We start from the raw sequence: 24,251 nt of genomic DNA, 5'->3' as shown, positions 1-24,251 counted from the left end.
AAAAGTTCTTGAACCCTTATAGAGGCACTGTAAATCAAATCAGTAATTAACAATAAACAACAACGAAACTGTTTGGTTATCACTCTAAATTTTAAAAAGCGTTTTAAATTCTTGTTTGACTCACGGACGAATAAAATAACACTATCCTATCATTCGCGTTGACTCACGTTACTCGCGTTCACCAGGGTTCACCAATCACCAGTCACCACTGATCACCACATAGCGGTGAAAGGTGCAAACTAAAATTGGCGTGGAAACACGCCAAACGCCAGTGTACCGATACATACATACCTACTTACGTTTTGCATCGTATTATAAGTATGTATGTACATAGAAACAAGAAGAAACGTAATCTATTGTGTAGTAGAAACGTGTAAATGAGTGTACGTGTTTTACGATGAAAAGCAATAAGTGAAAATGGCGTATGATACGTTATCCCTATTCATCCCTATTAAAATTAGTGGTTGAATTGACTCACGTAGCAGCGTGACACGAGCTTTATGGTTCTGAGGAGTGAGGATCAAGCGGGTTGAAGCGAGCGGTCTGGAGCGATCCGGTCGGTCAACCAACAAAGTGACAACACTGAACACACGAAGCATCGCAAAGTGTCGGAAAGCTCATAATAACTCTATTTGCAAGCGTATGGAGCATTTAACGTACTAGACTGATTCTTTTGCTCCGTACACTTGATTGAATGTCAAAGTATTTTTAAAAAGGAACTGCTTTAGTTGTCATAAGAACGATCATTCTTTCGAGAAGAACAGAGGTTATTGCTTTTCTGTATCGAATCCTCCAAGAGGGTGTAAGTTTTTGAGATGGCCGGTGCGATGTTGTTCGAGCGGGCCCAAGCAGTTTCGATGACGAATCGTAGCGAGGGTATTTCGCTGTTAAACGAAATTGTATCCGATCCAACAATCGGTGTTACCGAAGATGACGAAGATAATATTCGAGTGAAGGAGCAAGGTATTCTACACCTTGGTGAGCTCTATAAGAAAGAAGGCAAAGCAAAAGAATTGGCTGAACTGATAAAAGCTACCAGACCATTTCTTAGTTTAATTAGCAAAGCTAAAGCTGCGAAGCTCGTACGATCGTTGGTGGACTTTTTTTTGGATCTAGAAGCCGGTATTGGCATCGAGGTATCTTGGCATATGCTTCTTATTAAATTCTAGTTGCCAGTTTCACTGTCTTTTGTTCTCCGTACAGGTCCAGTTGTGTAAAGAGTGTATAGAATGGGCAAAAGAGGAACGTAGGACATTTTTAAGACAATCGCTGGAAGCACGTTTGATAGCATTGTATTTTGATACTGGTATGTACAGCGAAGCGCTACAGTTAGGTTCGGCTTTACTCAAGGAACTTAAGAAGTTGGATGACAAACAACTATTAGTGGAAGTCCAATTGTTGGAGAGCAAAACTTATCATGCGCTGAGTAATTTAGCAAAAGCGAGAGCAGCTCTTACCAGTGCTAGAACAACAGCTAATGCAATTTATTGTCCACCAAAAATGCAGGCTGCATTAGATTTACAATCTGGGATCTTACACGCAGCGGATGAACGAGATTTTAAAACAGCTTATTCTTATTTCTACGAGGCATTCGAGGGGTAAGTTGGGGGTTGCAAGTTGCTTAAATTTCACCCATGTATTTTTATATCGAACGCTGCTGTTGTGTCTAGGTACGACAGCGTCGAAAGCCCGAAAGCTTTAACGGCTTTGAAGTACATGTTATTGTCGAAAATCATGTTACGAACACCGGATGACGTTCAGTCCATCATGTCCGGTAAATTGCCCGTAAAATATGCTGGCCGAGATTTGGATGCAATGCGGGCCGTCGCCGAAGCTAGTCATCAGCGTTCACTAGCAGATTTTCAGGCTGCTGTTAAGAAGTATCGAGAGGAACTCGAGGACGATGTAATTGTACGCGCTCATCTCGGTTCTCTTTACGACGCGATGCTTGAGCAAAACTTGTGTCGCTTGGTCGAACCGTATTCGCGTGTACAGGTATATCTACTACTGTAGTCTACTTCCGATCGAGATCACATTTCTCCTCAGATTTCGAATTACTCATTCATTTTGCTTCCTCTTTTTCTTTGCCCTTCAATATAGGTAAGCCATATTGCGACTTGCATATCGTTACCACTAGCGCAAGTTGAGAAGAAGCTCTCGCAGATGATATTGGATAAAAAATTGAAGGGTGTTCTCGATCAGGGTGAAGGTGTTCTAATCGTTTTCGAAGACACTCCCCGCGACAAGACTTACGAACTTGCACTGGATACGATACACAGCATGGGCAAGGTCGTCGACACGCTTTATCAAAAAGCGAAAAAACTCACTTAGCCTTGTTTAATATATATTTCTGCCAGCAAAATTTCTTACGATTATTATTACCATTAACTATCGTTTCGTGTTGCGAGACACCTAATTAAATTCCATTTCTTCATGTTTATTGTAATATATTCTTGCCTCCGACATTTTTTACCTTTTCTGTTTTTTTCCGAACGATACCGGGTGCGATGGTATCATAATGTTTAGAAATGCAAAATTTCAACCATCTCAACGTAGTATGTACTGTGCTACGTATTTTTTCTTTTCTTTTTCTGCCGTACATAGGAAACTTTTCATAGGACTTTTTGTCCACTTTGTCTTGAAAAACACAACAGGAAGATGAGATCGTGGTGTATAAACTATGAAATACAATGCCACGAAGGGAAATAATTAATTTTATTACTTTACTTATCCTCTTGATGCAGTGAGAAATAAAAAATCGCAAAATTTTATTCTCTTTTTTATCATAAGTTAGACCACGCTTTACCCATTCTTCCTCTACTTCTATTATTAAACATTACTACCTACATATATGTATGTACGTAACTGGTACATGTGGGTATTGAGATCTTTTCATTTCTATAGTAATATAATGGAGAAACTGATTTTCAACCAATTTTCTGTAATCGGTAATATCGGTATTTCTTCAATCGTTCGAACGATATGGTTGATATACATATGTACTATCCTTACGCAAATGCATACATATATACATATACCTATGCGAAATTCTATTGAGCATTTACATGTGTCATTCGATGCGTAACGAATGAAAAACGAAAAGTTGGCGTGCCGTTTTACCGTTGCAATATTTCGAAAACTTCTATAATTCACGGTATAATAACAGAATACACGGTATTTTCTAAACGAAAGAAATTGATATTACAATGGAATTACCGTAACGGCGCTAGCGTTACAGATTCTGATTTGATGGCGTAGTAGGAATATGCATCGCTACTTCCTGTTTGAAGTCGTACGTTACAACAAAGAGACAGTGTGGTTATATTTTCTAAAGCTTTTTTTTTATGGACTGTATAATGGCGGGTACTACAGCACAGAAGGTAAAAATATTTTCTCTTACAATATCAGTCGCAATCAACAGAATTATTGGCCTGAGTTGGCCGCGTTGGTCATCTGATAAACTACAAGTAGGAATGTTTAGGTTAGTGTAGCGTTTAACTCGGGCCGGCATCGTTACGCTCGAGGTCGTAGTCGCGGTAGTTTCTCTTTTTAACAATATTTCCGTGGAAGGTGCTATTAATACCTGGATTTATCATCCGTTCAGTTAGTTCACGTTTTTAGTGGTTGAACTCGACCAGTGATATAATACCTATGTATGTATTACAACAAAAAAACAATGCTTGTGTACATATATGCATATAATATCGTTACAATCTTTCCTTTCAAACCTTATACAATTTCTCATAACTCTTTGTTATTTTGACTAATCTCACGACTCGATGGACAATCAATCGCCTACCTATCGATGTAGAATAATGTATTAAAACTCATCGTTTACAAAGAAAATCTTCCACGTTCAATTCCGTTGGAGACAAGTAGACGTCGTATCAATAATTAAATATGTATCTGCATCTAAAATGTGTACGTATTGTGGCAATAATTAACATACCATCTACCAATTCAACAAGTTTCGCGTTGCTCTTACAGGTTCAGGAATATAAAGACTCTCTTAAAACTAAGGTAATTATTTAAATATTTCCTTGGTACATGGTTTTTTTTTGCTTCAACCCTAACAAGATATACCATGTATGTAAATCATTTACATTGTTCAGGCTGAGCAGCTGCTGTTGAAAGGATTTCCAGAGAAGATCGTGAAATTGAACGAACTGTTGGAGACACCTGGATTTTGTAATAGAAAATTGTCGGATGTTCATCAAGATTTAAACGTACCCATTCCAGATCCTATAATTCTTAATCATTCCGAAGATGGACCTACCACGAAGAAGCAAAAAATAGATAATAGCATAGATAATACTAGTGGAACTAAAGTGATGGTATTACCACATGGACCTGTACCTTGTAATAAGCCCTTGTGCGATCTTATTCATATAGTCAAACCTTATATTCGACAACTGTTGGAAGATTCTAACTTGGTAGGTATCCCATGAAATAATACAAATTTTCATCCAAGCAATAAAACGTTGCCATTGTTTACATAGACTATCATTAAAATTTCAGTTGAAAATGTGGATTTCTTTCCTGATTCCAAAAATCGAAGATGGGAATAATTTTGGTGTGTCGATCCAGGAAGATACACTTGCTGAGATACAATCCGTTGAAAGCGAGGCTGCTGCATTTTTCGATCAAATATCGAGGTATTATAATATGAATGCCGTCGGAATGTCCCTCGGAATTTTAGTTTCTAACGAAACATAAAACGTAATGCAATTTTGCTAAACAAAAACATTTCTCAATTTGCCAGGTACTTTATCTCTAGAGGAAAGATTGTTAGTAAAGTTGCCAAGTACCCACACATTAGCGATTACAGAAGAGCGGTCCAAGAGTTGGACGAGAAAGAATATGTGAGTCTTTGGCTTGTTATGTGCGAGGTCCGTAATCGCTATTGTTCTCTGCACGATTTGGTAATCAAGAATTTGGAGAAGATAAAGAAACCACGCTCTTCCAATACGCAATCCTTGTATTAAACTCACATAGTGTATGCACATATATTACTTATACTTGGTAATGTACAGGACGATAACGAAAGGAAAACGAAAAAGAACAAGAAAAACAAGAAGAGCAAGTGGAGGAATAGGAGGAAGAGGAGGAACAAGAAAACAGAACACGTGCGACAGAGAGTGTTATTCTCGACTTTTCAGTGGAAAGTTCGAATTATTACTTTCTTTTTTCATCCGATCGTTGTAACCGTAACCACCACCACCACCACCCACCGTTGAGCGATATTCATTGCAACATAAAGCGCGGTACTACAGATTAGTACAGATTAAATTGATGGTCACGCTGCACTCTGTAGAACAGAACATTATGTCAACAAAAAGAAGTATGTATGTACAGTGAACATAATCAACCAGTGTAGTAAAAATCGCTTAGTTTCTTTTATTTAGATCAAAACAATAGTTCGGTTGAAGTTTAAATCGCAGCAAACTAAATCCTACCTTTTCGATTATCCACTGTACCGTAAGTACGTATGAAAAACTGTAATAGATGCGAAAATGTTGCAGTATCTATCCTACCATCTAATTGAGTCTAGAATATAATGAGACATGTAATTTGTAAATCACTGCTGTAAGTTCGTTAGAACATAAAACAAGATACGGCACACATTTTTTCTAGATGCTACTGACTTGAATCGTCCTCTTTCTTTTAAAATGCTGTACCACACGAAAACTTGAGGTAACACATTGTTATAGCGAAGTTCAATTTTTATTACATGTTTATTATTAACGTGTATGATCACGAAACGCTTAAATTAAAAAAAATAAAATGATCTTGTACAATTTTCTGTTCAAGAGTACGCGTGGTTAACATACGTTCCACTTTTCTAAAAAATGTATTGCGTACAAATAGGTGCTTGAGCAGCTTTCAATAATTTACCACATGTGTACGTGTCCGTTTTCGTCATCGTTATTGCTATTTCTACTTATCCAGTCTCTTTCTCGTCTCCCCTTCTCCGTGCAAAAACTTCATCTCTCCTCTCTGGTCATTGCTTTTCTCTCATCGTTTTGGAAGGACAAGGATACACATCGCGAGACCAATTTTTCCATCACGTTAAATAATTTCTTGGATATGTGTAGATTATGCGTAGATTACATGCGAATTACGTACAAATTTACACACATTTCTTCTTGATCAATTTCATGGGATGCAATTATCGGTTCATTCGATTCCTCTGGTAATTCATGATTTTCCAATCATTTTGATTATGTTTCTTCAAAAAGACCAGGGTTAAGATAACAATGTTGATTAAACCCTATCAATGTTACCGTTAAAGTTTGACATTCTTCCTTCGTCGTTCTCTGTATTTTCAATCGATCGTCAACCTGAAGAACATTAATGAGCAATGAATACTACAGTATAACTAACAATAAGTGCCAATATGGCAGTGGCCCAACATGGTAGAAATTTTAATCAAATTTCCTCACCATACTTAGCAAGTCTTGAAGATGAGTTTTGTACGAATAGTTCATAAATACTTCACATAGAATTTGTAAGAACCAGCTGCCAGTTATTTTATCTCGAAAAGCAGCATGCCCTGGAAGGGTAGCATATGCGACTAACATGTCCGCGTAATTCCTCATTGTTTCGTTCCCATTCACCTTACGACTGGTCATTTCGTCGGACGAATGGAAATTACACGTATCCGTTGTATGCCGTGGTTCTTTTACCGACTTCTGCTTCTTTTCTCCTCTGAAAGATATTATTTTCAATTACCCCAACTGGACGAAATATCATTTGCAACGGTATCAAAGACACAGCAATTAAATGTCCCTGTAGATTAGAGCGAACAGATGTTGCAGCATATAGTTTTCTAGTCTGTCTCTGGGGGGGAAATACATTGATTGCGAGCGTTCCTCCGTGATACTTACCTACATAATTGGAACATAAATACTTTTGGTTTTCCCGCAAGATGGGGGCAAGCTTCTGTGGTAAAATAGTCTAAAATATCCATGCAGAAAACACTTTTGTAATTCTGTAATTTACTCTCTGCATTATAGTCCACACCTTCAATTTCTGTCACCTCGTACTGGGCATTTATGGTACCATGACTGCTAATGATAACAAAGCACGAATCGACCTTACGCAAGTCTTCGCGTTGAGAAAATTCTTTGACCTTCTCTATTAATTCCTTGGGAAACACAAATTTATCACAATTAAAAGCTTTCCTACCCTCCTTGACGATGCTACAAAATGTTGAAATATTCGTACCTGTCCTGTCAGGTCCAAATAAGGAATAACCTGGAAACCCATTTGTTGAAATAGTTGCTTCAGATTCTGTTCATCGAGCGCAGCTGAACTTCTAGGCAGTTCGTCAGAGTATGTGTAATTTATGTTTGTAATTAATAAGACCAGTCCACGAGGTTTACTTCGCATTGGATACTTCTGAACATTCTCGTAAACAGGTCCGTCTAAAAATTCTGTAGCCTTTCGTACTTGAATCTGCAGGGGTACCTCAGACTGCTGCATATTATGGAAGAAATTATCTTGTGCCCTTTTTGTAAAAGATAATACAAAATTTGTTTAATAGCTATAATTAGAAAAGAAGTGAAAGTTAATTAATGTATCAATTGGAAGCATTTTACCCTTCCGTGGACACAATAAGGTTTGTTTCTTCTGTATCAATATCATTTGTGGCATTATTTTCATTATCAATCGTTTGCATTCCATTATGGGGGAAAGCAGCAATTTTCTTTCTCTCTAAAGTATCAGCCAAATTCTCATGCCCACTCTGCCTTAGACTCGCAAGGAAACGATCGAACGCGAACGGCCCCCGTGTTTTTATAGTTAAATAGATGTCTCGTACGGTTGATTCGTTGACAAGGCTTTTCTACGGTAATAAATTTCAACTATACAAATCAGTCTATACAATTTATCATTCTACACAATCGTTACACGTAGGAATAACGTATATAAGTATCTTTACCATCCAGCGTGGGACATTTACATCGTCTCTATTAAATACTTTATTCTCCAATAATTTTGGCCATAACTTGACGACATTGATTCTAGGCACAATGTCCTCACAACACGAATCTATCGCGTCCCGATGCTTTTGATTCATCTTGAGCAAAATCAAAAAATTCCCATTACTATCAAGGAAACGAACGTTTGTTTCAACGTCGGCGTGGCGTAGCGTAGGTACATATATATATATCTAATGTAAATATATCTCGACGCCAAGTACATGAAAGACACCCTGTATATGTCGACTGTCGCTACCGCTATCATTTACTCGTCGCACGGCTATTCCAACCTGACTTGAAACTTATTTCATTAATATCTCATTACGCCTGCTATATTTTCTAAATTTAAAGGCATTTTTCTCATGTAAACCGCTTATAAGCTTTCGAATAAGACCAAATTCAATAAAATCGGTTCACGCATGACGGAGATATCGTAATATCGTCTCATGAATCTGTCAGAAACGGTAAGATTTTTCTTCTGATTCTCCTTCAAGCCAAATTTTCGTCAAATTTTGGTCACATTTCTCAGTTCAACAATTACTTTCGCGTTCTTACACTTCACTAATTCTAAAAAATCTTGATGAAACGAAAGTTGTAAGGAAACAGATAAGGTGCGCCAGCGAGAACAATGGACCAATGAGTTGCAACTAACGCTAATCGTTAGCAATATTAAGGATTAAATGAGTACAATTACAATACGTGTAGTATATATATATATTTTTGTGACAAAAATTTACATTGGTGTGAGGTCTGTCCTATACCTCGCTGTGCGGAAGCGATGACACATTTCAAAGTAGTTGCTGAGTTGGTCGCTGTTCTGGAACAGAGGCCGCTGAATTCAGTCCTGAAATTATGGGTCGGTAACACAGTTTGGGTAGTGACACGAAGCCCCATAAGGTGATAGGTCTATCTTATACTGCGTCGATGCTTCTGGCAACACCAAGTCTATAAGATGATAGGTCTATTCTATTCCGGCTATACTTCCGAAAACCGGTCAAACCCGATTGGGCTGAAATTTTGCAAATAGCTTCATTTTGCATAAAAATAACGTTTGCGAGAAGGATTTTTGGCGACTCGAAAATTTTTTTTTTACCATTTCAATGTCATTCTCTATCTTACCGACAGAGCGGAGAATCGGATTCAACAGTTATTCAGTGCATTCTCCTTATTAATCTCCTAAAATCTATAAAACAGAGATCAACTTAGAAAGAGATATCAGCTTGATACTGGGTATTAGTATTGGTTTTGGGCTAGTTTGGGGCGGGGGGCGCGCGCCCGCTCGCGGGCGCGTAAAGCATGGTAGCGAACCGATGTGAGTTTACACGGGGCCAAGCTTCAATGCATTCTCAACATTATTGAACGAGGCTATACTTCCGAAAACCGGTCAAACCCGATTGGGCTGAAATTTTGCAAATAGCTTCATTTTGCATAAAAATAACGTTTGCGAGAAGGATTTTTGGCGACTCGAAAATTTTTTTTTTACCATTTCAATGTCATTCTCTATCTTACCGACAGAGCGGAGAATCGGATTCAACAGTTATTCAGTGCATTCTCCTTATTAATCTCCTAAAATCTATAAAACAGAGATCAACTTAGAAAGAGATATCAGCTTGATACTGGGTATTAGTATTGGTTTTGGGTTAGTTTGGGGCGGGGGGCGCGCGCCCGCTCGCGGGCGCGTAAAGCATGGTAGCGAACCGATGTGAGTGAAGAAGTCAGGCAGAGACCCATTCGAAACATTATTGAACGATATTAAATATGTATATACAGGAGAATAATAAGGAGAATGCACTGAATAACTGTTGAATCCGATTCTCCGCTCTGTCGGTAAGATAGAGAATGACATTGAAATGGTAAAAAAAAAATTTTCGAGTCGCCAAAAATCCTTCTCGCAAACGTTATTTTTATGCAAAATGAAGCTATTTGCAAAATTTCAGCCCAATCGGGTTTGACCGGTTTTCGGAAGTTTCGCCTCTATTCCTGGTCTGTGATATGCATCTTCCCTCGTGTACCACAAAAGAAAGAGTATTTTTTACTTTATCGGCCTTATCAACTTTTTACTAATTACTCACATTACCGACTCCTCTAATTGGATTGAATATAGTTCCCAGAGTCGCCGTTCCTTCACACAGGTGCGTGACAGAACAATTGAATTTTCACAAAGTCGATATTTCAGTTTGTGTGATACGAAATCCCACAAGATGTTAAGTCTGTCTTATAACTCGTCTGTAGTACGGCTATCATGCATCGAAACGTTCAACAATCCTGTTCGGCAATAGTGACAGTTTACAAATCCATTATTACATTGTTTTGAGGAAGACACAAGTACATTCTACATACATCTACACATAGCAGACAATAAGAGGAACGATTTTCGCAGAAATTTTCACTCGCCACATTCCCCGTTGTTTTATTTATTGCAGTAACCAACTTGGCCCATGGGTTTCAAATTAAACGTCAATTGCCGCACTTGGAAACCACTGTTGTACGACTTGTACGCATAAATGAAATATTGATCTTCGGCGGCTGGGTAAGTAAGATAGTGTTTTATTTTTTAAATTCGATATATAGAAATCCGTTTTTGTGTATTAAAATACCGTGTGTGTTAAAATACCAAGAAAAAGGTATTTACTTCCCATGTAATTCATAACAATTAATTAATAATGCGATACTGCTGAGAATGTATATTTTTTACGTTCTTCTTCTATCATTGGCAAACAACCTCAATTTCTTCTGCTATGCCTCCCCCAAAAAGTTGTATATCACGTATCATAGGACAGCGAAGGTGAGGATGAGGATGAGGATGAGGATGAGGATGAGCATGAGCATGAGGGTAAGGGCGAAGGTAAGGGTGGTGAGGATGGAGTGAGGGTAAGAGCAAGGGTGAGTGTGATGTACAATGGCGGCACGACCTCAGGAGGCTCTTCCGTTCTCCGTTCCCTGTTTCCGACGCCATTTTACGTTGATTACGATGTGGTTAGCTCCTTCTAGTTTCCCACCAAACTACTTACTTACGCCTCTCGCCTGGAATGCACTAACCTTTCCTAACACTTGCTCGTTCGCTAGTACAATATTTCATTTTTATCTTCTTTATTGCTACGGTTGTCTCTTATCCCCCTTTATTGCTCCATTTTGCAATCACCAATTAACGCGTTGCTGCTTTAACGGTTAATACAATATAAAGCGTGATACAGATTGATACATTGAAGTAAGGAGAATTCTTTCATCTCAGGAAACAGCGAATAACAGAGGGTAAACTGACAAAGAGAAGAGTAGACCTAATGACGCCATACGGGTATGTACCTAAATACGATAGATGACGGACCTAGCAGCAGGACAGCAGGCAGATATATAAAGTAGGTGAGAGGAGACGCGCGCGGTGAAGAGAGATGTGGACATAACGTGGCGGACGTCGCCTAAAAGCTCGTCCGATAGGTCGAATCGCGGTGTTCTCCAAACGTCGTCCTCCGAGTTGATTGTCGTAGATCTTATTATCCCCCCTTGTTCCAAGGAGAAACCGAGTTTCAGCCGGGGAGTGTGTACCCCTACCTATATAGGTACACTCTCTATTCCTGTTCATTCGTGCACGTGTTTGAGAGCGAGCGCGTGTAGGTATATCTAGAGGTTAGCTCGTCGAAGGGTGAGGTCCCTCTTGTAGCCCCGGGCCAACGTTGTTAGCGTTAATGATGGAATGCGCCGTGAGACACGGGGATGAGACAAGTCTCGGATATCCAACTTCCGGGCATTGTTCTCGCGAGCATTCCATCATTCTTTATTTTGTTTGTTTGGCACATACTTGATTGTTAACTGGCATCGATTACTAGGTATATGTACCTAGGTACTACCTACCTATAATGACCATTAGCCGGGAATTTGCCAGAGTTATAGGTGACCTCTGAACCATCGATTCGTTAATAATGCACGGAAGCTACTAAAATAATCATCACTTATCCCACACCTCGTCAGCGCCAAACGTGCTTAGCACAGTTTTATCGTTGTAGTCCAGTGAAATTAGACGGAAATCTGCCCAATCTACGGAATAATTCCCACCAAGCTAAATTTTGGTGTGGGCCTTTATTTAGCCGTTTTAAACAATATGTCAAAAGTCCCCATCGGTCCAACCGCCGCTAAAAATTTTACAGAGGGTTGAAAAAAATAATAACGGTTTTTCGCAAATATTTGATAGGTTTCGCGTGGAAGTTAGCTCGTACGCTAAACTGGTAAAGGAGGAAAGGAGAAAAGGAGGAAAGGAGGAAAGGAGGAAAGGAGGAAAGGAGTAAAGGAGTAAAGGAGTAAAGGAGTAAAGGAGGAAAGGAGGAAAGGAGGAATGCAAGAAAGGAGGAAAGGAGGAAAGGAGGAAAGCAGGAAAGGAGGAAAGGAGGAAAGGAGGAAAGGAGGAAAGGAGGAAAGGAGGAAAGGAGGAAAGGAGGAAAGGAAGAAAGGAGGAAAGGAGGAAAGGAGGAAAGCAGGAAAGGAGGAAAGGAGGAAAGGAGGAAAGGAGGAAAGGAGGAAAGGAGGAAAGGAGGAAAGGAGGAAAGGAGGAATGCAAGAAAGGAGGAAAGGAGGAAAGGAGGAAAGGAGGAAAGGAGGAAAGGAAGAAAGGAGCAAGAGAGTGAGGGAGAGCGAGATTGGCGAGCGTAGAGGAGAGGGGACAAAGGGTAAATAAAAATGGGGGTGAGAGGTTCGGAGCAAGCTCAGCCTCCCTTAGGCTCGGAAAGTCATTAGACCGGAAAACGAGATAGAATCGTAGAACGCAATGGCGTCTAGAAACAAACGACGGCCGATAGGAGAGAACAAGCAGTGAATCACCTAAGCACTTGTTTACCAAGGGAATCAAGAATTCAGGGATGCTGTTCCAAGCCTCGGAATCCGGCCCCATCGGTTTTCCAACCCCACCACGGCTACACACACCACTACTGCCTATAGTATCTATATAGCTGCCTCCGCTTTCTCGTTTGCGAGGTTGCAGTAGTGAGTAGGAGAACAGTACCCGTCGCGCTAACGGGCACGCGTCACACAGAGGGAAAGGACGAAGCGGAGAATCGAAGTTTGGGAGTGGAAAGCACGCGAGGGGCGGTGGCGATGGCAGTGATGGCAGCAATGGCAGCGGTGGCGCAGGCGGAGGCGGAGGCGGTGGCGGTCGGTGGTAGACCCGTGGAAGGAGAGTCGGGAAAGCGGCACTAGAATCGCTAAATGTAATTCGGTTAAAAGGGTTTTAGCAATACAATGCATATAAACATGAGTGCCCCGCCTCTGCGTTCGTCTGCACGCTCTGCTCTTGCGCCACCCTCTCTAGTCAACTCTGCTCAACACCACACGACCACCGCACGACCACCGCACTGTTCAACTTGCATCGAGCAAGATTTTCGCCGTCTAGTCTACGTCCTCTAGCTCTCTAATGTGATCAGGTGTTGCTACGCTACGAAATCGTGTAGGTAATTGCAGATACGAGGCGAATCGACTGGCGAGAGTCAACGCCTTTCCTCGCTGTACCTAACAATAACTAGGTGCATGACACGTGTATGTAGATTTCCGCAGAATAGTTGTGGAAACACTACATCGTCGGTCTACCTGCGTCGGTGTTTTGCGAATAGAAAACGAAACCGAGGAAAACAGCCGGCAGGGAAACAGTGTCTAAAGTAAAGGTTTTCCTTTTTTACAATCCTTTAACGAAGCACGAACTATCCCTACACCTTCTACTCTCTTTCATTTCCATTCTTTTTTTTTTTTTACTTGGGCGTGCCTATTCGCGAGAGAACGGAGGGTTCGGCGAAGCAAACTCGCGAATGTCCTGGCACGAAGCCACAAGCCCAAAACACCTATTGCGTTCGTCCTTATGGTTGCCTGCACATCTCGACAACCACTGAATCTTTGTAATGCTTCGTCAAGATATTCTTCTTCCATTCAAATCTTTCCTCCGAAAATCAGTGCACCAATTTTCGGTAGGTAGGTAGGTGTACATATAGGTACAAGTTACCGTTTGTAGAATTTTACATCCCACAAATCGTACCCAATCTTTTATAGGCAGGTAAAGGTACCAACGAAACGTCAATTAAATCTATCTCAGATTTTAAGGAATCTCGTCAGATGAATGGCTATATCTATCGTCGGTACCTATTCCTACCTACCTACTCGGCTTGCTGGGCGAACCAACCGAACGTTTCGACCGATCCACTCGTATTCACAGAATACAATTTTTCGTCCCTCTTTCCTTTCCATTCCTTCACTGACGACTGATCTTCCAAACGGGTGGCTCTCACTGGCTGTAGCTAGTAGAAGCAGTCATCCGCGAAACATCGTGGAATTTGTAACGGGGAATTAGCATATCATAAATACTGATGATACTGCTTGCGTGCTTACGGTAACCGATGAGAAGGCTTATGATCGCGTCTCCTTCGCTATAGCTAGGTACCTACCTAAATAGGCGATGCTGAGAAATTTCTCCCAGGGACAAAGGCTCGTGTCTGCGAACAGCGCAAATCTGTATACTTACTTACGATTAAGGCGATGAGATTTAATGACCGCTGATGATGATTTCCTCGCGTCCAACTGAACGCTCAGCAGCATTTCAAACATAAGAGAGAAAACAGAGTCACAGGTTTCTTCCGTTATCAATAATTTATTTTAGGAACTTGTTGCGACATAATATATGACGTTTCCTTCGCATCACACTCTCTACCTTGGACGTACACGAATATAGTATTTACAGTTACGTATCGTTTATCATAAATAGGTAGGTATCTTCGATTTAAGTGGGTCTAGACTGTCTAGAGCAACGTTAGAATGAAGTTATAATCATAAAGATAGCGCTTCTCTCACCTTTCATTTGCTTCTATACAATTTTTGCGACTCCGCGTACGTATCGTCTCTCCCCCTTCCCCGTAAATGTAAATGTAATTGTAAATCGTACTTGGTAAATCACGAAATGGAAACGCAATGCACGGGCACGTGACAGTCTGACGTGAGAGGAAACATCTGAAGATAGTTGGAGGAGCAGACCCATAAACGATGATCCTTTGAATTTTCCCAGGAATGACGTCTAATAGGTACATATTGCGATCGTAGCGATCGTACACTCGCCAATTACTTATATCGTTTTGTTCCCTATATTTACATATAAGTTTCGCAATAAGTATACGTTACACCGGTATGCGGAGTAAGTACTTATGTAGGTATTTATATACATGCACGTGATCCAAATTTCCATTTGTTTTCAGTCTAATCAATCATCCTGACCTTTAATCCCTTCCACGCATTCTCTATGTCATGGAGGTCTTTAACCTTCATACGGATCAGGGTTCACGCGTTATTGCATAGATTTATCAAACATTAAAACACGACGAGTCGTTGTTGGGCAGAAATTACGCGCAACTCGGTATTGGGACTGTTTTGGTCAGCTGTTTCGATCGGCTTTATACCACGTAAGGCCGATAAAGCGGTTCTTGGAGTTCGGCCGTGCTTCGTTGCGGCTCTTGCAACGACACTTTCCCATCTTCCTGCGGACTCGGTGAATTTCTACTCGGATCGCCTGCGGCCTCCCTTTCGACGCTTCTCGCATTCCCTCCCTCCTCGACTTTACTATTCGTGCGTGCCTCTTGCTGTGCCTTCTTACTTCTCTTCCACTTCATCCGCCGATTTTGAAACCAGATTTTCACCTGAACCCAAACAGACTGATCATCCACCAGAATACATTTATCACCTGCTATCAATGGCAACGAATGAGAGTCACCCTTCCACGAATACCTGCGTAGTCGCGACGGTAGATACACTCGCTCTTTCTCTATACACGATTTCTTATAACAAATAACCCGCGGCGCCGAATAACTATGAGAATTCAAACATTCTAGCCAGTCACGCGAATATCACGCGACACAACCTTTCAAATCGCTACAGACTCGGTCTTCCTTCCCCCAATCCCAATCCCGTAAGAAAGCGATGTAAATCTCTCAGGCAACATATCATACGGTTGAACCAACCCGCCACGCTCCCGACCCGATTACATCCTCCCCCTTCGGAACGCATCTTCTTTTCGCGATAAAAGATACGTACCCACATAGATAGGTATATGCAGGTGTATATGAAATACCGAAACAACCGAGTAGGCACAAAGGAAACCGCATCGCACCATGTTTCTACCCGTCCGCGACGACGTCAAACTACCAGTTACCAGCTATTCGGAACACGAGCAACGTTTTACTGTAGGTGCGCTGGATCGTTGTTGATCGTCGATACTACAAAGCGAACAAGACGAAGGAGAAGCCGAAGAAACGGGATAGCGCAAGGCGGTGCTTAACACGGCGCGACGCGCGTCTGGATATTCGAAAGGTACCTACAAACTCCAAGTAGAATCGGTTAAATATCGAAACAAATCAGGGACTCAGCCTGCTATAACTCAGACTTTCGTCTCTATTTGCCAAGCGATCCGTCAGAACACGTAAGCTTCAAAGTTATGTTTAAGTTGTTCAACTGCGCGAGAAATTCGCTCGCTCGCATTCGACCTGACGAAAGAGCAAGATTCTGGACGGTTCCATGGAATTCGCTCGATACAATTTCCTTTCCAGCGACCTCGACCTCGTGATTTCTCGCCATTCCTCGCCATTTCTCGCCGCCTCCCGCGGCCGCGTGACAACAAACTTCTCTTTCGTTAAAGAGGGTGGTGCGCACCCTATGCACATTGTACGCAGGTAATTAATAGGTAAAAATTTTACCTGCGTTTCCGTCAGCATCAGCGAAGTGGCCACTTCGAACCTCTTCGGTCTGCTAAGGTATTTGTTCTGCCTAAATTGTTTCTCCAACTCAAGGAGCTGCTGCGACGTGAAAGCGGTCCTTGGTCTTCTGGTTTTCCCAAGAAGAGCGTGCTGGGCAGCGCAACCTTTAAGTAGACAAAAGCGCACTATTAACCAGGCTGCTTGCACGGAAGCTACATAATTATCCAGCTACACGCAGGTACCTATGCGGAATATGTACCGTCGAATGCGGGAGTGACTCGCCTTCGGGGTGGCGAACGTTAGAAAGATACCTACCTATTGGAAGGAATCGTTATCGTTAACTCTATTGATAATCCTGTCTCGCATTATACACACAGGTTGGTAATGCCAATCGTGGAACCGATAAAAATCATCGAATGCTAATGCAATTATCGCCAGTGAAAATCCCTATGGGTTGCTGCAGTATGATTTAGGGCTGGAAACGAGGGTAAAGAGGACTAGGGTGGCCGCCCTAACGATTAGTCCTACGAACGACTCTTGGTCGCATGCGAATCTCTCCCCTTATGACTCTACACTCGCACACTCTACAGGCATAAATCGTGGTAAAGTATAGTCTCGTCCGTTACCAGAGACTTTTATCAGCATCGAGAAGTTACGGTGTCGGCGTGCTCTCGATTCTTCGAACAACGGCTATGCTCCTACGCGATCGTGCTACAATAATAATGAATACATACAGGGGTAGCTACGTAGAGGAGTGTCAGCTCGTACGTTAAAAATAAAATTGTTCCCTGGTTACCTATATGGATCCGCTATTGCCTCGAATCCAAGAAGCTAACGATTGGTATGCTCGAAGCGTTAACACAGAATATTGGGCGGTTTATCATATTTTTCCCTACAGTTGATTTGAGAGCGCGATGCACCCCTCCAGCTCAACTATGTAGCAAGTGTGTGACCGGCTGTCAATGTTTGTACACATGGCAGTGTTTAGTCGCGCGTACACTCGGATTAATTTGGAACGTGCGATACCCTTATGTCGCTCTTAATCAGATGCTTAATCAAACCTTGGACACCTAGCATGTGCGCATAGCTATTTAATTTTTCGATTAGAGATTCAGTAGAGATGGTAGGCTACTCGCTAAGTCTTCTCGCAACCGACAGATCTGCATTTAAGTAGTTACACCTACGTAGGCACCTACATCGTTGGGACGTTCGAACGTCACGCGGCACATCGTTTCTCGATGCGAACAGTTGACAGCTTCGCTTCCGCTATTTACGTTATACATAGATATTAATCGTCTCCCCAAAGGGTGGTTTGCCACCCGTCGCGCACATATGGTCCGGTCGGTGATTTCATACCCGTCCGTTCGTAACAATTACTACTATTTGGACGATTGCCTTTACTTTGCACGTCGGTCCTCTATGATTTACCACTATATGTATGCATGCATGCGCGTGTACGCGTGCATGTATTTGTATTCCTTCCTCGAATGCTATACCTAGGTACATACTGAATAAAATGATTTCGAATTTCGACCGCAAAGAATTTTTAAAACTTAAAAGTAAATGTTATCGGCGCACCGGTTCGATTTATTTTTACAATAGACCCGGTGCCGAACCGGTGCGCCGATAACATTTACTTCTAGGTACGTACTTACGTACATGCAACTTTTTTAATACCTTGTTGCATGCGTTGATTCATTTCTTACTTGATAAACGGTAAACCACTTAAAATGTACTTGTACCTAATTGCATTCTCGTCTCCCTGCCTAGCATACCTACGCGTTGGATGAATTGCCACACGTCCCGTCCCGGAGAATAGAGGTACTTACCTATTGAGAACGGACCAAGCCAACGAAATTCTATGATCGCGGAGGTGTCAGAAAGAAATGGCACGAGTTATGACAGATGTCGGCAAACAAGAAGGGCGGCACCATCGAGTGGACAATCATTATTTTCGCTCTCCTCTATGCGGGGTGAAGCAATGGGGTGCCGTTAAGATTAGCATCGTTCTCACCCCACCGTTACACTTTTATCATGATAATTTAATTTATTTGGGGTCCTATTAGCCGCTTCACGCCAGATCACCCTTAAATCATGCTGATCACCGTACCGGTAAACACCAGCCATTATCTGTACTTAACGCGACTCTCTATCCCCCGCTCTTTATCCTCTGTCTGTCCGTAGGTACCTACCATCTCTCTCCTATCTCTCCTATCTCTCCTATCTCTCCTATCTCTCCTGCCTCTTGTCCCTCTTACCTCCCCTCTTGCTGGCAAACTCGCCTCATTTCTCACTCGCTCTCTTTCCTGCACACTTTCTTCTTACGTTCTTCCATGCCGACCTATTCATCGCCACACCGCTAACACGGCCAATAACCCAACGCCCTTAAATTTGAAAAAGAATTTCACATAAGTGGGGGAGAGTAGGGTAACATGGAACGCTTAACTTTGGAGGGTGATAACAAAATCGTAAATGTTTAAAAAATAGCCCTCGAAAATAAATATTACATTCTTTTCTTCACCTTCATAAGTAAAAAGAGTTCGGAAAGGATTTACTATTAACTTATTAACTTTCAAAACTTGAAAAATAAAAATGTTTTTTTTTTTGGTTTTTCGGACTTTTCTCGAAAACCATGTGTGTTACGAAAAAAAAGTAATAGAATATAAAATATGCTCCTTGTCTGGATCTACAACTTTTGTTTAACATACTTTTTGATGAAATCAATAACTTGGAGGATATTATGTAAAATCCACTTTGTGAGCTGTTAAATAATTATTTAAATGTTCAAGAGGCCAGAAGAAGCACCTTTTCCCGTTATCCGATCGGGCTCAAACTTTACATAGATTTTTCTGTTATTATTTAGAACTATTATGGAGGGTGGCGCGAAGAAAATCTTGAGAAAAAAAATTCACCAAGAGTAAATAAGAGCCACCTACATACCTACGAGTATATTTTCGTGAAATTAATCCGACCTGAAGCTTTATTCAATCAAGAGTAATTACTCGACCTAAGTAGGTAAGTACCTAGATATTCGCGAGGAATGCTTCTTACCGAAACAGTCGTCAGTGTCGTCATCGATCGACACCTACATCACAAAGAAAGGTCTTATCATCGTGAACATTAAAATGCACAGCTGCCTCTGTAAATTTTCGACACACAAATACAAATCCATAGGTTCAATCGGATTGCATAAGTGGTTGCCCTCTAATGGGCAGCAATTACTCTGCACCGGATTGCAAACAGAAATTACCGATCCAAATCGATGTAGGTATTTAGGTAGGTGCCTATATCCCAAGTATCGCCTGATTCCCATGGAATCTACAATCGCCAGGGCGAGTGTTGGCATATACATACATATGCATGTATGTAGAGTATGAACATGTACGGGAAACTCGGACAAAACCAGATACCTAGGTAAAACCGGGACGTGTTATTATTTTTTAAACCGCCTTAAATCTTGCGGCGTCGTTGCAGCGTCATATCGTCGGGATGTGCATTATTTTGTCAACAAAATATGATCGCGTTACAAGCGTGCTTACTAACGAGGGAACATCCCGAACCCGGAAATTCAAAAAATTCTGTAACTTTGTGAATATGTAAGGAATTTCCTCCTGATTATAACGCAATTTTTGTTTGCTGCCCAAATTCACTCTTAGGGGGTGTAATTGCCCCCTGAAAATCCGGTTATTTTCCAATTTTGTGTTATAACTCGTGAGCTGCAAAATAATTTTTACCAAATGATAGATCTAATTAAAAGAAGGAACTTTTGTCTTGAAACTTTTCTTCTATCTCTTAGAGTTCGCGAGTTGTACCACGAAATCGGAAAATAGCTGAATTTTCAGGGGTTAATTTCATCCCCCTCGAGTGAATTTGAGCAGCAAACAAAAATTGCGTTGTAATCAGGAGGAAATCCTCTATATATTCGCAAAGTTTCCAAATTTTTTAATTTTCGGGTTCGGGATCTTCCCTGTAAGGTTATACATATCGTCTTCTGTGTTTTTAACGGCTCTGATCTAATTTTCGATAATTTAAGAAACTTCAAACACTTTTAACAGTGTTCAGGTAGATTCCCTTTGGCGTGAATTGTGTTAATTGTTGCATATTAAAGTGTAAATAATTGAAAGGTTTGTTTCTGTATGCTGGGGTAAAACCGTACGGGGTAAAACCAGGTACCCAGTTTCGGCCAAAATGTGTATAGTAAAGAATCGAAAAAGAGGAAGTTATCAATATTAAAACTAAATTTTAATAAAGGACCACAACTAAAAAAAAAACCCAAAATTAAACAAAATACCGAAGGATAATGATAACAGTGGTGGTGAAAACGGTGAAGACATTTGCATTTATGTTAAAAAATCACATGGTTCATCGAAATTGGATACCCCAAGCCATGGGGTAAAATCGTAAAAACGGATCATATTTTAAATCATTATTTTTTTTTGTATTTTCCCCTCTATTAAAAAAATTGGATATGTACTATTATTTGAAAAATAGTTTATTCTAATGAATCCCAATTGTAATTTATTTTTTCCTTAATAATGTGACAGTTACGAGACTTCATCCTTAACGCCCCGATTTTGCCTCGGTATCCCCTACACTCGGCTTCCTTCCACCCTTTCTGTCATCCCTTTAACCGCCCTCTCTTTCTCCCTATTCCTCCCACTCATTCCACCACAATCTGCCACTCTTTATCTTGCTCGCTGATTCGCTTTCTTCACAATGTAGTTTTGTGCTTCAGCTCTCGTTTTCGTTTCCCTTCTCCTCCTTTTCCTTCTCCTTCTCCTTTTCATCTTCCGCCGCCGTCGGTGGGTGTGAACGGACGCGTGCGCACACTAGGCCCTTCTCCCTCTACTTGTTTCACGTAGCAATGGAAGCTCCGCCTGTAACCCCCGAGTGCTTGAAATGACCCGCCTCCGAATTCTCAACCCCTCGTAGAGGAGGTGAACGAAGACGAGCGCGAGTAACGTCAATGCTATCCCACCATTTCTCCCTCGATCTGTGAGACGTCATCGACTCCTCTATATACCCGTGTGCCACACAGACACGGATCCATGGCATCAAGGGGTTGGGGCACCGGGAAAAGTTGGCAAACTTTCGTCAGAGATTATTTTCTCCGCCCGAAATGGTTGGATTTAATTTCATACTCGTCTCGCGGACTCGCCACAAATCACGTCATAAACATCCAAAATGTTACCATTTACTCTTACTATCGGATCATAAACCGGGACCGTTACGCGTTTCCTTTCCTCCTTACTACGCTATTCCCCGTGCGTCATCGTCCAAGAAAGAATTAAGGTTGAATCCTACTATTCGTCTACTCAGCCGTCAGCCGTTGGTTCAAACAATCTTCCATGGGCTTTCCATACCTAATGGTATCCATGTTTTTCGTCTTGGTGTTAATCAAAGAAACCGTCTGCAGTCTAAAGAATGTTTCGATGGACGGATGTCTGCCACCGACTATGTATACGGCCACGGAGAATCCAATGATGTAGGCACAGTGAATGATTCGCCCGGTAGCTGTACCTTGCATCTTCGCAAGTAGAATAAGGAATGTTTGCCGCCATGTACCGCTCAATAGTGAGCAGTTTGTACGCAACGGTAAACACCTAAACTCAATGGTATTCCGATCCTCATGTCGCCGTGAGCATTGGTCCACGAGTCCACGCGGCACGTTGCGATCAACCCGGATCATAGAGATATAGGATGCCGCGTTTGGGCGAACGTGGAACGTTACACATCGGGTAACCAAGATCTGTTTGCTTGCGGGCGGCCAAACTAGCTGGCAGCTAATTCAGAAACACCATTACCGCCTATGTGCCTATAGATAGGTAGACTGACGCGACCGCCACACGGCCACCGACGCCAACACCGCCGATAGCCCATTCGTATCCGTTCTAACGCGGTCATTGACACATTTTCACTTGGCGTGCCGTTTGCTATGGGTATATGTAGCTAATATCGCGGAAAATTCGGCGAAGATTTTAGCAGCGTTTCGAAATCCTAAAATCAAACACAACTTTGTATTCTTAAGGAATTTCGTCATTTGTAATTGAGGGAGAGTTAAAGTCTCCTGCCCGAAGTCGAATCGATTTGCGTTCCCTGATCGTTCCAAAGATGAGCGGAATTAGCTGTTGGAACTGTCTGAAAGTCCGCGGAGTTTCCATGGTAACTCTATATCTCGGTGCCGGTGCTATGCTATCGCCGAGAGAAGGGCGAAGGGGATGGATGGACGGATGAATGACGCACAATTAACTAATTAAATCATCCGCCAACCCTTCGCGTGCTTCATCTCTCGGGTATCATCCCCTTTTGTTAGCAGATCTCTCCTCCCGCTCATATCTTCGCCATTGTTTCTCCTTGATGCCTCGTGAAATGCACTCGAGTTCTAGCCAAGGAATAAAATGGGTGAAGACAGGATGCAAAGAGCGGACAGTCAAAAATGTAGATGAAGAAAAGTCTACCTGTACGCGGTAATCGTTCGCCGATGTCAAAGAAGTTATAAGAGGAGTTATAATTCTATGTGTAGCAGATATGCCTATTGTACCTACTTATTTAAGTAACGCGCCAATGCAGAAAGCTAAATCGCCGTTTCGGTCAATTTCGACTAATCCGTAAGCAAACTGGTGTCACGCGGGTGTACGAGGGACAGTTTTTTAGTGTACACCTGCCATAGATAGCATCGGGATTCGGGATGTACCGAGAACGGAAGGTCGCGAAATACACGCGGCTACGTTACTGTGCTAGTTAAATTTCGATACGGTAAAAGCTCCACTCGAAATAGATGAAACATGGTGTTGTCGCAACGTTGCCACGGGCATAACGCGCGACAAATATTCCGCAAATAAAAGCTCGCGTCTCCTGCTTCCAACCTATCCCTCTGTCAGCTCACGGTGCTGAGCCGGTTAGTCGCGCATTCACCATTATTTACATAACGTCGAGAGCGCACGAGGATGCACGGGTACCACAGAAAGAGAGAGGGAGGAGAGAGAGAGAGAGAGAGAGAGAGAGAGACCCAGAAGGGCCAAACGGGACGGTACTGCCATACAGCAATTTTTTAACAAGTCAGGTACGTGTTCCCTGCCTACGCGATAACGGCCGTTTCAGCTGGGGCTGGATGCAATCGTTTTATTTTATTCCGCGAGACCGCTTTTTTGTACTCGTTGCTCGTTTTACGCTATCGGGTTTTCGCCTTTTTCGTCGACGTTGGATTGCTCGGCAACTACCAATCAGGATCATCTGACAGAAAGTACCCCGCACTACACCCCGAGCACCCCTCTCATGCTACTATCTCTTTCTCCTCTCATCTCTCTCGTATATACAGATGCATTTACTTTCCCTCTCCCCCCACGCCGCGCCGCGCCGTTACCATCCCTCTCTTTGAACCTCCGTTCCCCTTCATTCGGACTCGGTTCATCTCGGCAACCTGGCTTGCTACGTTCACCGACCAATTTGTTCGATAAAAGCTCTCGACTGATTGGCTGGACAACGCGCGGCCACGGCTCTTTTTCCAAGCGTGAAATTTACCGTGGTAACCGATTCGTCCTTTCCTATCGCCCTTGCATCT

The 24,251-nt window shown here is 41.9% G+C and overlaps 4 protein-coding genes and 1 long non-coding RNA gene across 8 annotated transcripts in view; 2 read left to right on the top strand and 3 right to left on the bottom strand.

Moving 5' to 3' along the window:
• Nucleotides 1–341: 341 nt before the first annotated feature.
• Rpn6 (regulatory particle non-ATPase 6) lies at nt 342–2,771 on the top strand. The gene is made up of 4 exons (XM_076823262.1): nt 342–1,136; nt 1,204–1,598; nt 1,671–1,995; nt 2,101–2,771. The coding sequence occupies exons 1-4, from the start codon at nt 816–818 to the stop codon at nt 2,329–2,331; spliced, it is 1,272 nt and encodes a 423-aa protein (XP_076679377.1). The 5' UTR covers nt 342–815; the 3' UTR covers nt 2,332–2,771.
• Nucleotides 2,772–3,199: 428 nt separating this feature from the next.
• Nucleotides 3,200–5,103, top strand: Reg (proteasome regulator gamma). 3 transcript variants are annotated; one of them, XM_076823263.1, is made up of 5 exons: nt 3,208–3,380; nt 3,988–4,020; nt 4,113–4,433; nt 4,519–4,655; nt 4,763–5,103. In XM_076823263.1, the coding sequence occupies exons 1-5, from the start codon at nt 3,345–3,347 to the stop codon at nt 4,983–4,985; spliced, it is 750 nt and encodes a 249-aa protein (XP_076679378.1). In that variant the 5' UTR covers nt 3,208–3,344; the 3' UTR covers nt 4,986–5,103. The 3 variants fall into 3 exon arrangements, with proteins under 3 accessions (XP_076679380.1, XP_076679378.1, XP_076679379.1); XM_076823264.1 differs by lacking the exon at nt 3,208–3,380 and adding an exon at nt 3,886–3,921; XM_076823265.1 differs by lacking the exon at nt 3,988–4,020 and having other exon boundaries at nt 3,200–3,380.
• On the bottom strand, nt 3,547–3,891 carry LOC143374811 (uncharacterized). Its single transcript, XR_013086753.1, has 2 exons — nt 3,749–3,891; nt 3,547–3,714 (listed from the first exon to the last, which is right to left on the bottom strand). It is a non-coding gene; the product is annotated as an uncharacterized LOC143374811 (long non-coding RNA).
• Nucleotides 5,104–5,716: 613 nt separating the features above from the next.
• Dronc (Death regulator Nedd2-like caspase) lies at nt 5,717–8,155 on the bottom strand. The gene is made up of 6 exons (XM_076823260.1): nt 7,943–8,155; nt 7,602–7,846; nt 7,228–7,510; nt 6,888–7,147; nt 6,444–6,708; nt 5,717–6,341 (listed from the first exon to the last, which is right to left on the bottom strand). Exons 1-6 carry the CDS (start codon nt 8,078–8,080, stop codon nt 6,222–6,224), a joined length of 1,311 nt encoding a protein of 436 aa, XP_076679375.1. The 5' UTR covers nt 8,081–8,155; the 3' UTR covers nt 5,717–6,221.
• A 6,433-nt stretch (nt 8,156–14,588) lies between these two features.
• Nucleotides 14,589–24,251, bottom strand: part of Exex (motor neuron and pancreas homeobox extra-extra) — a 153,468-nt gene continuing 143,805 nt past the window's right edge. For both annotated transcript variants that reach the window (XM_076823014.1, XM_076823013.1), the window contains 2 exons: nt 16,691–16,854; nt 14,589–15,637 (listed from right to left, as the gene is read on the bottom strand). In XM_076823014.1, the coding sequence (XP_076679129.1) occupies nt 15,395–15,637; nt 16,691–16,854 (407 nt within the window). In that variant the 3' untranslated portion in view covers nt 14,589–15,394. The remainder of the gene's footprint in view (nt 15,638–16,690; nt 16,855–24,251) is intronic.

This window comes from Andrena cerasifolii, chromosome 11, assembly GCF_050908995.1.
Source record: "Andrena cerasifolii isolate SP2316 chromosome 11, iyAndCera1_principal, whole genome shotgun sequence".
NCBI classification, from domain to species: domain Eukaryota; kingdom Metazoa; phylum Arthropoda; class Insecta; order Hymenoptera; family Andrenidae; genus Andrena; species Andrena cerasifolii.
This window is presented reverse-complemented; position numbering and strand designations above follow the sequence as displayed.

What these genes read in the sequence shown, in the direction of transcription:
- Rpn6 (XM_076823262.1), top strand. Translation starts at nt 816, where the DNA reads ATGGCCGGTGCGATGTTGTTCGAGCGGGCCCAAGCAGTTTCGATGACG. An exon ending in TTCTACGAGGCATTCGAGGG is followed by an intron (nt 1,599 to 1,670) that starts GTAAGTTGGGGG and finishes TGTTGTGTCTAG; the next exon opens with GTACGACAGCGTCGAAAGCC. An exon ending in AACCGTATTCGCGTGTACAG is followed by an intron (nt 1,996 to 2,100) that starts GTATATCTACTA and finishes CCTTCAATATAG; the next exon opens with GTAAGCCATATTGCGACTTG.
- Reg (XM_076823263.1), top strand. Translation starts at nt 3,345, where the DNA reads ATGGACTGTATAATGGCGGGTACTACAGCACAGAAG. An exon ending in CGGGTACTACAGCACAGAAG is followed by an intron (nt 3,381 to 3,987) that starts GTAAAAATATTT and finishes TTGCTCTTACAG; the next exon opens with GTTCAGGAATATAAAGACTC. An exon ending in AAGACTCTCTTAAAACTAAG is followed by an intron (nt 4,021 to 4,112) that starts GTAATTATTTAA and finishes TACATTGTTCAG; the next exon opens with GCTGAGCAGCTGCTGTTGAA.
- Dronc (XM_076823260.1), bottom strand. Translation starts at nt 8,080, where the DNA reads ATGAATCAAAAGCATCGGGACGCGATAGATTCGTGTTGTGAGGACATT. An exon ending in TTTATGTTCCAATTATGTAG is followed by an intron (nt 6,709 to 6,887) that starts GTAAGTATCACG and finishes AATATCTTTCAG; the next exon opens with AGGAGAAAAGAAGCAGAAGT. An exon ending in TTCAAGACTTGCTAAGTATG is followed by an intron (nt 6,342 to 6,443) that starts GTGAGGAAATTT and finishes AATGTTCTTCAG; the next exon opens with GTTGACGATCGATTGAAAAT.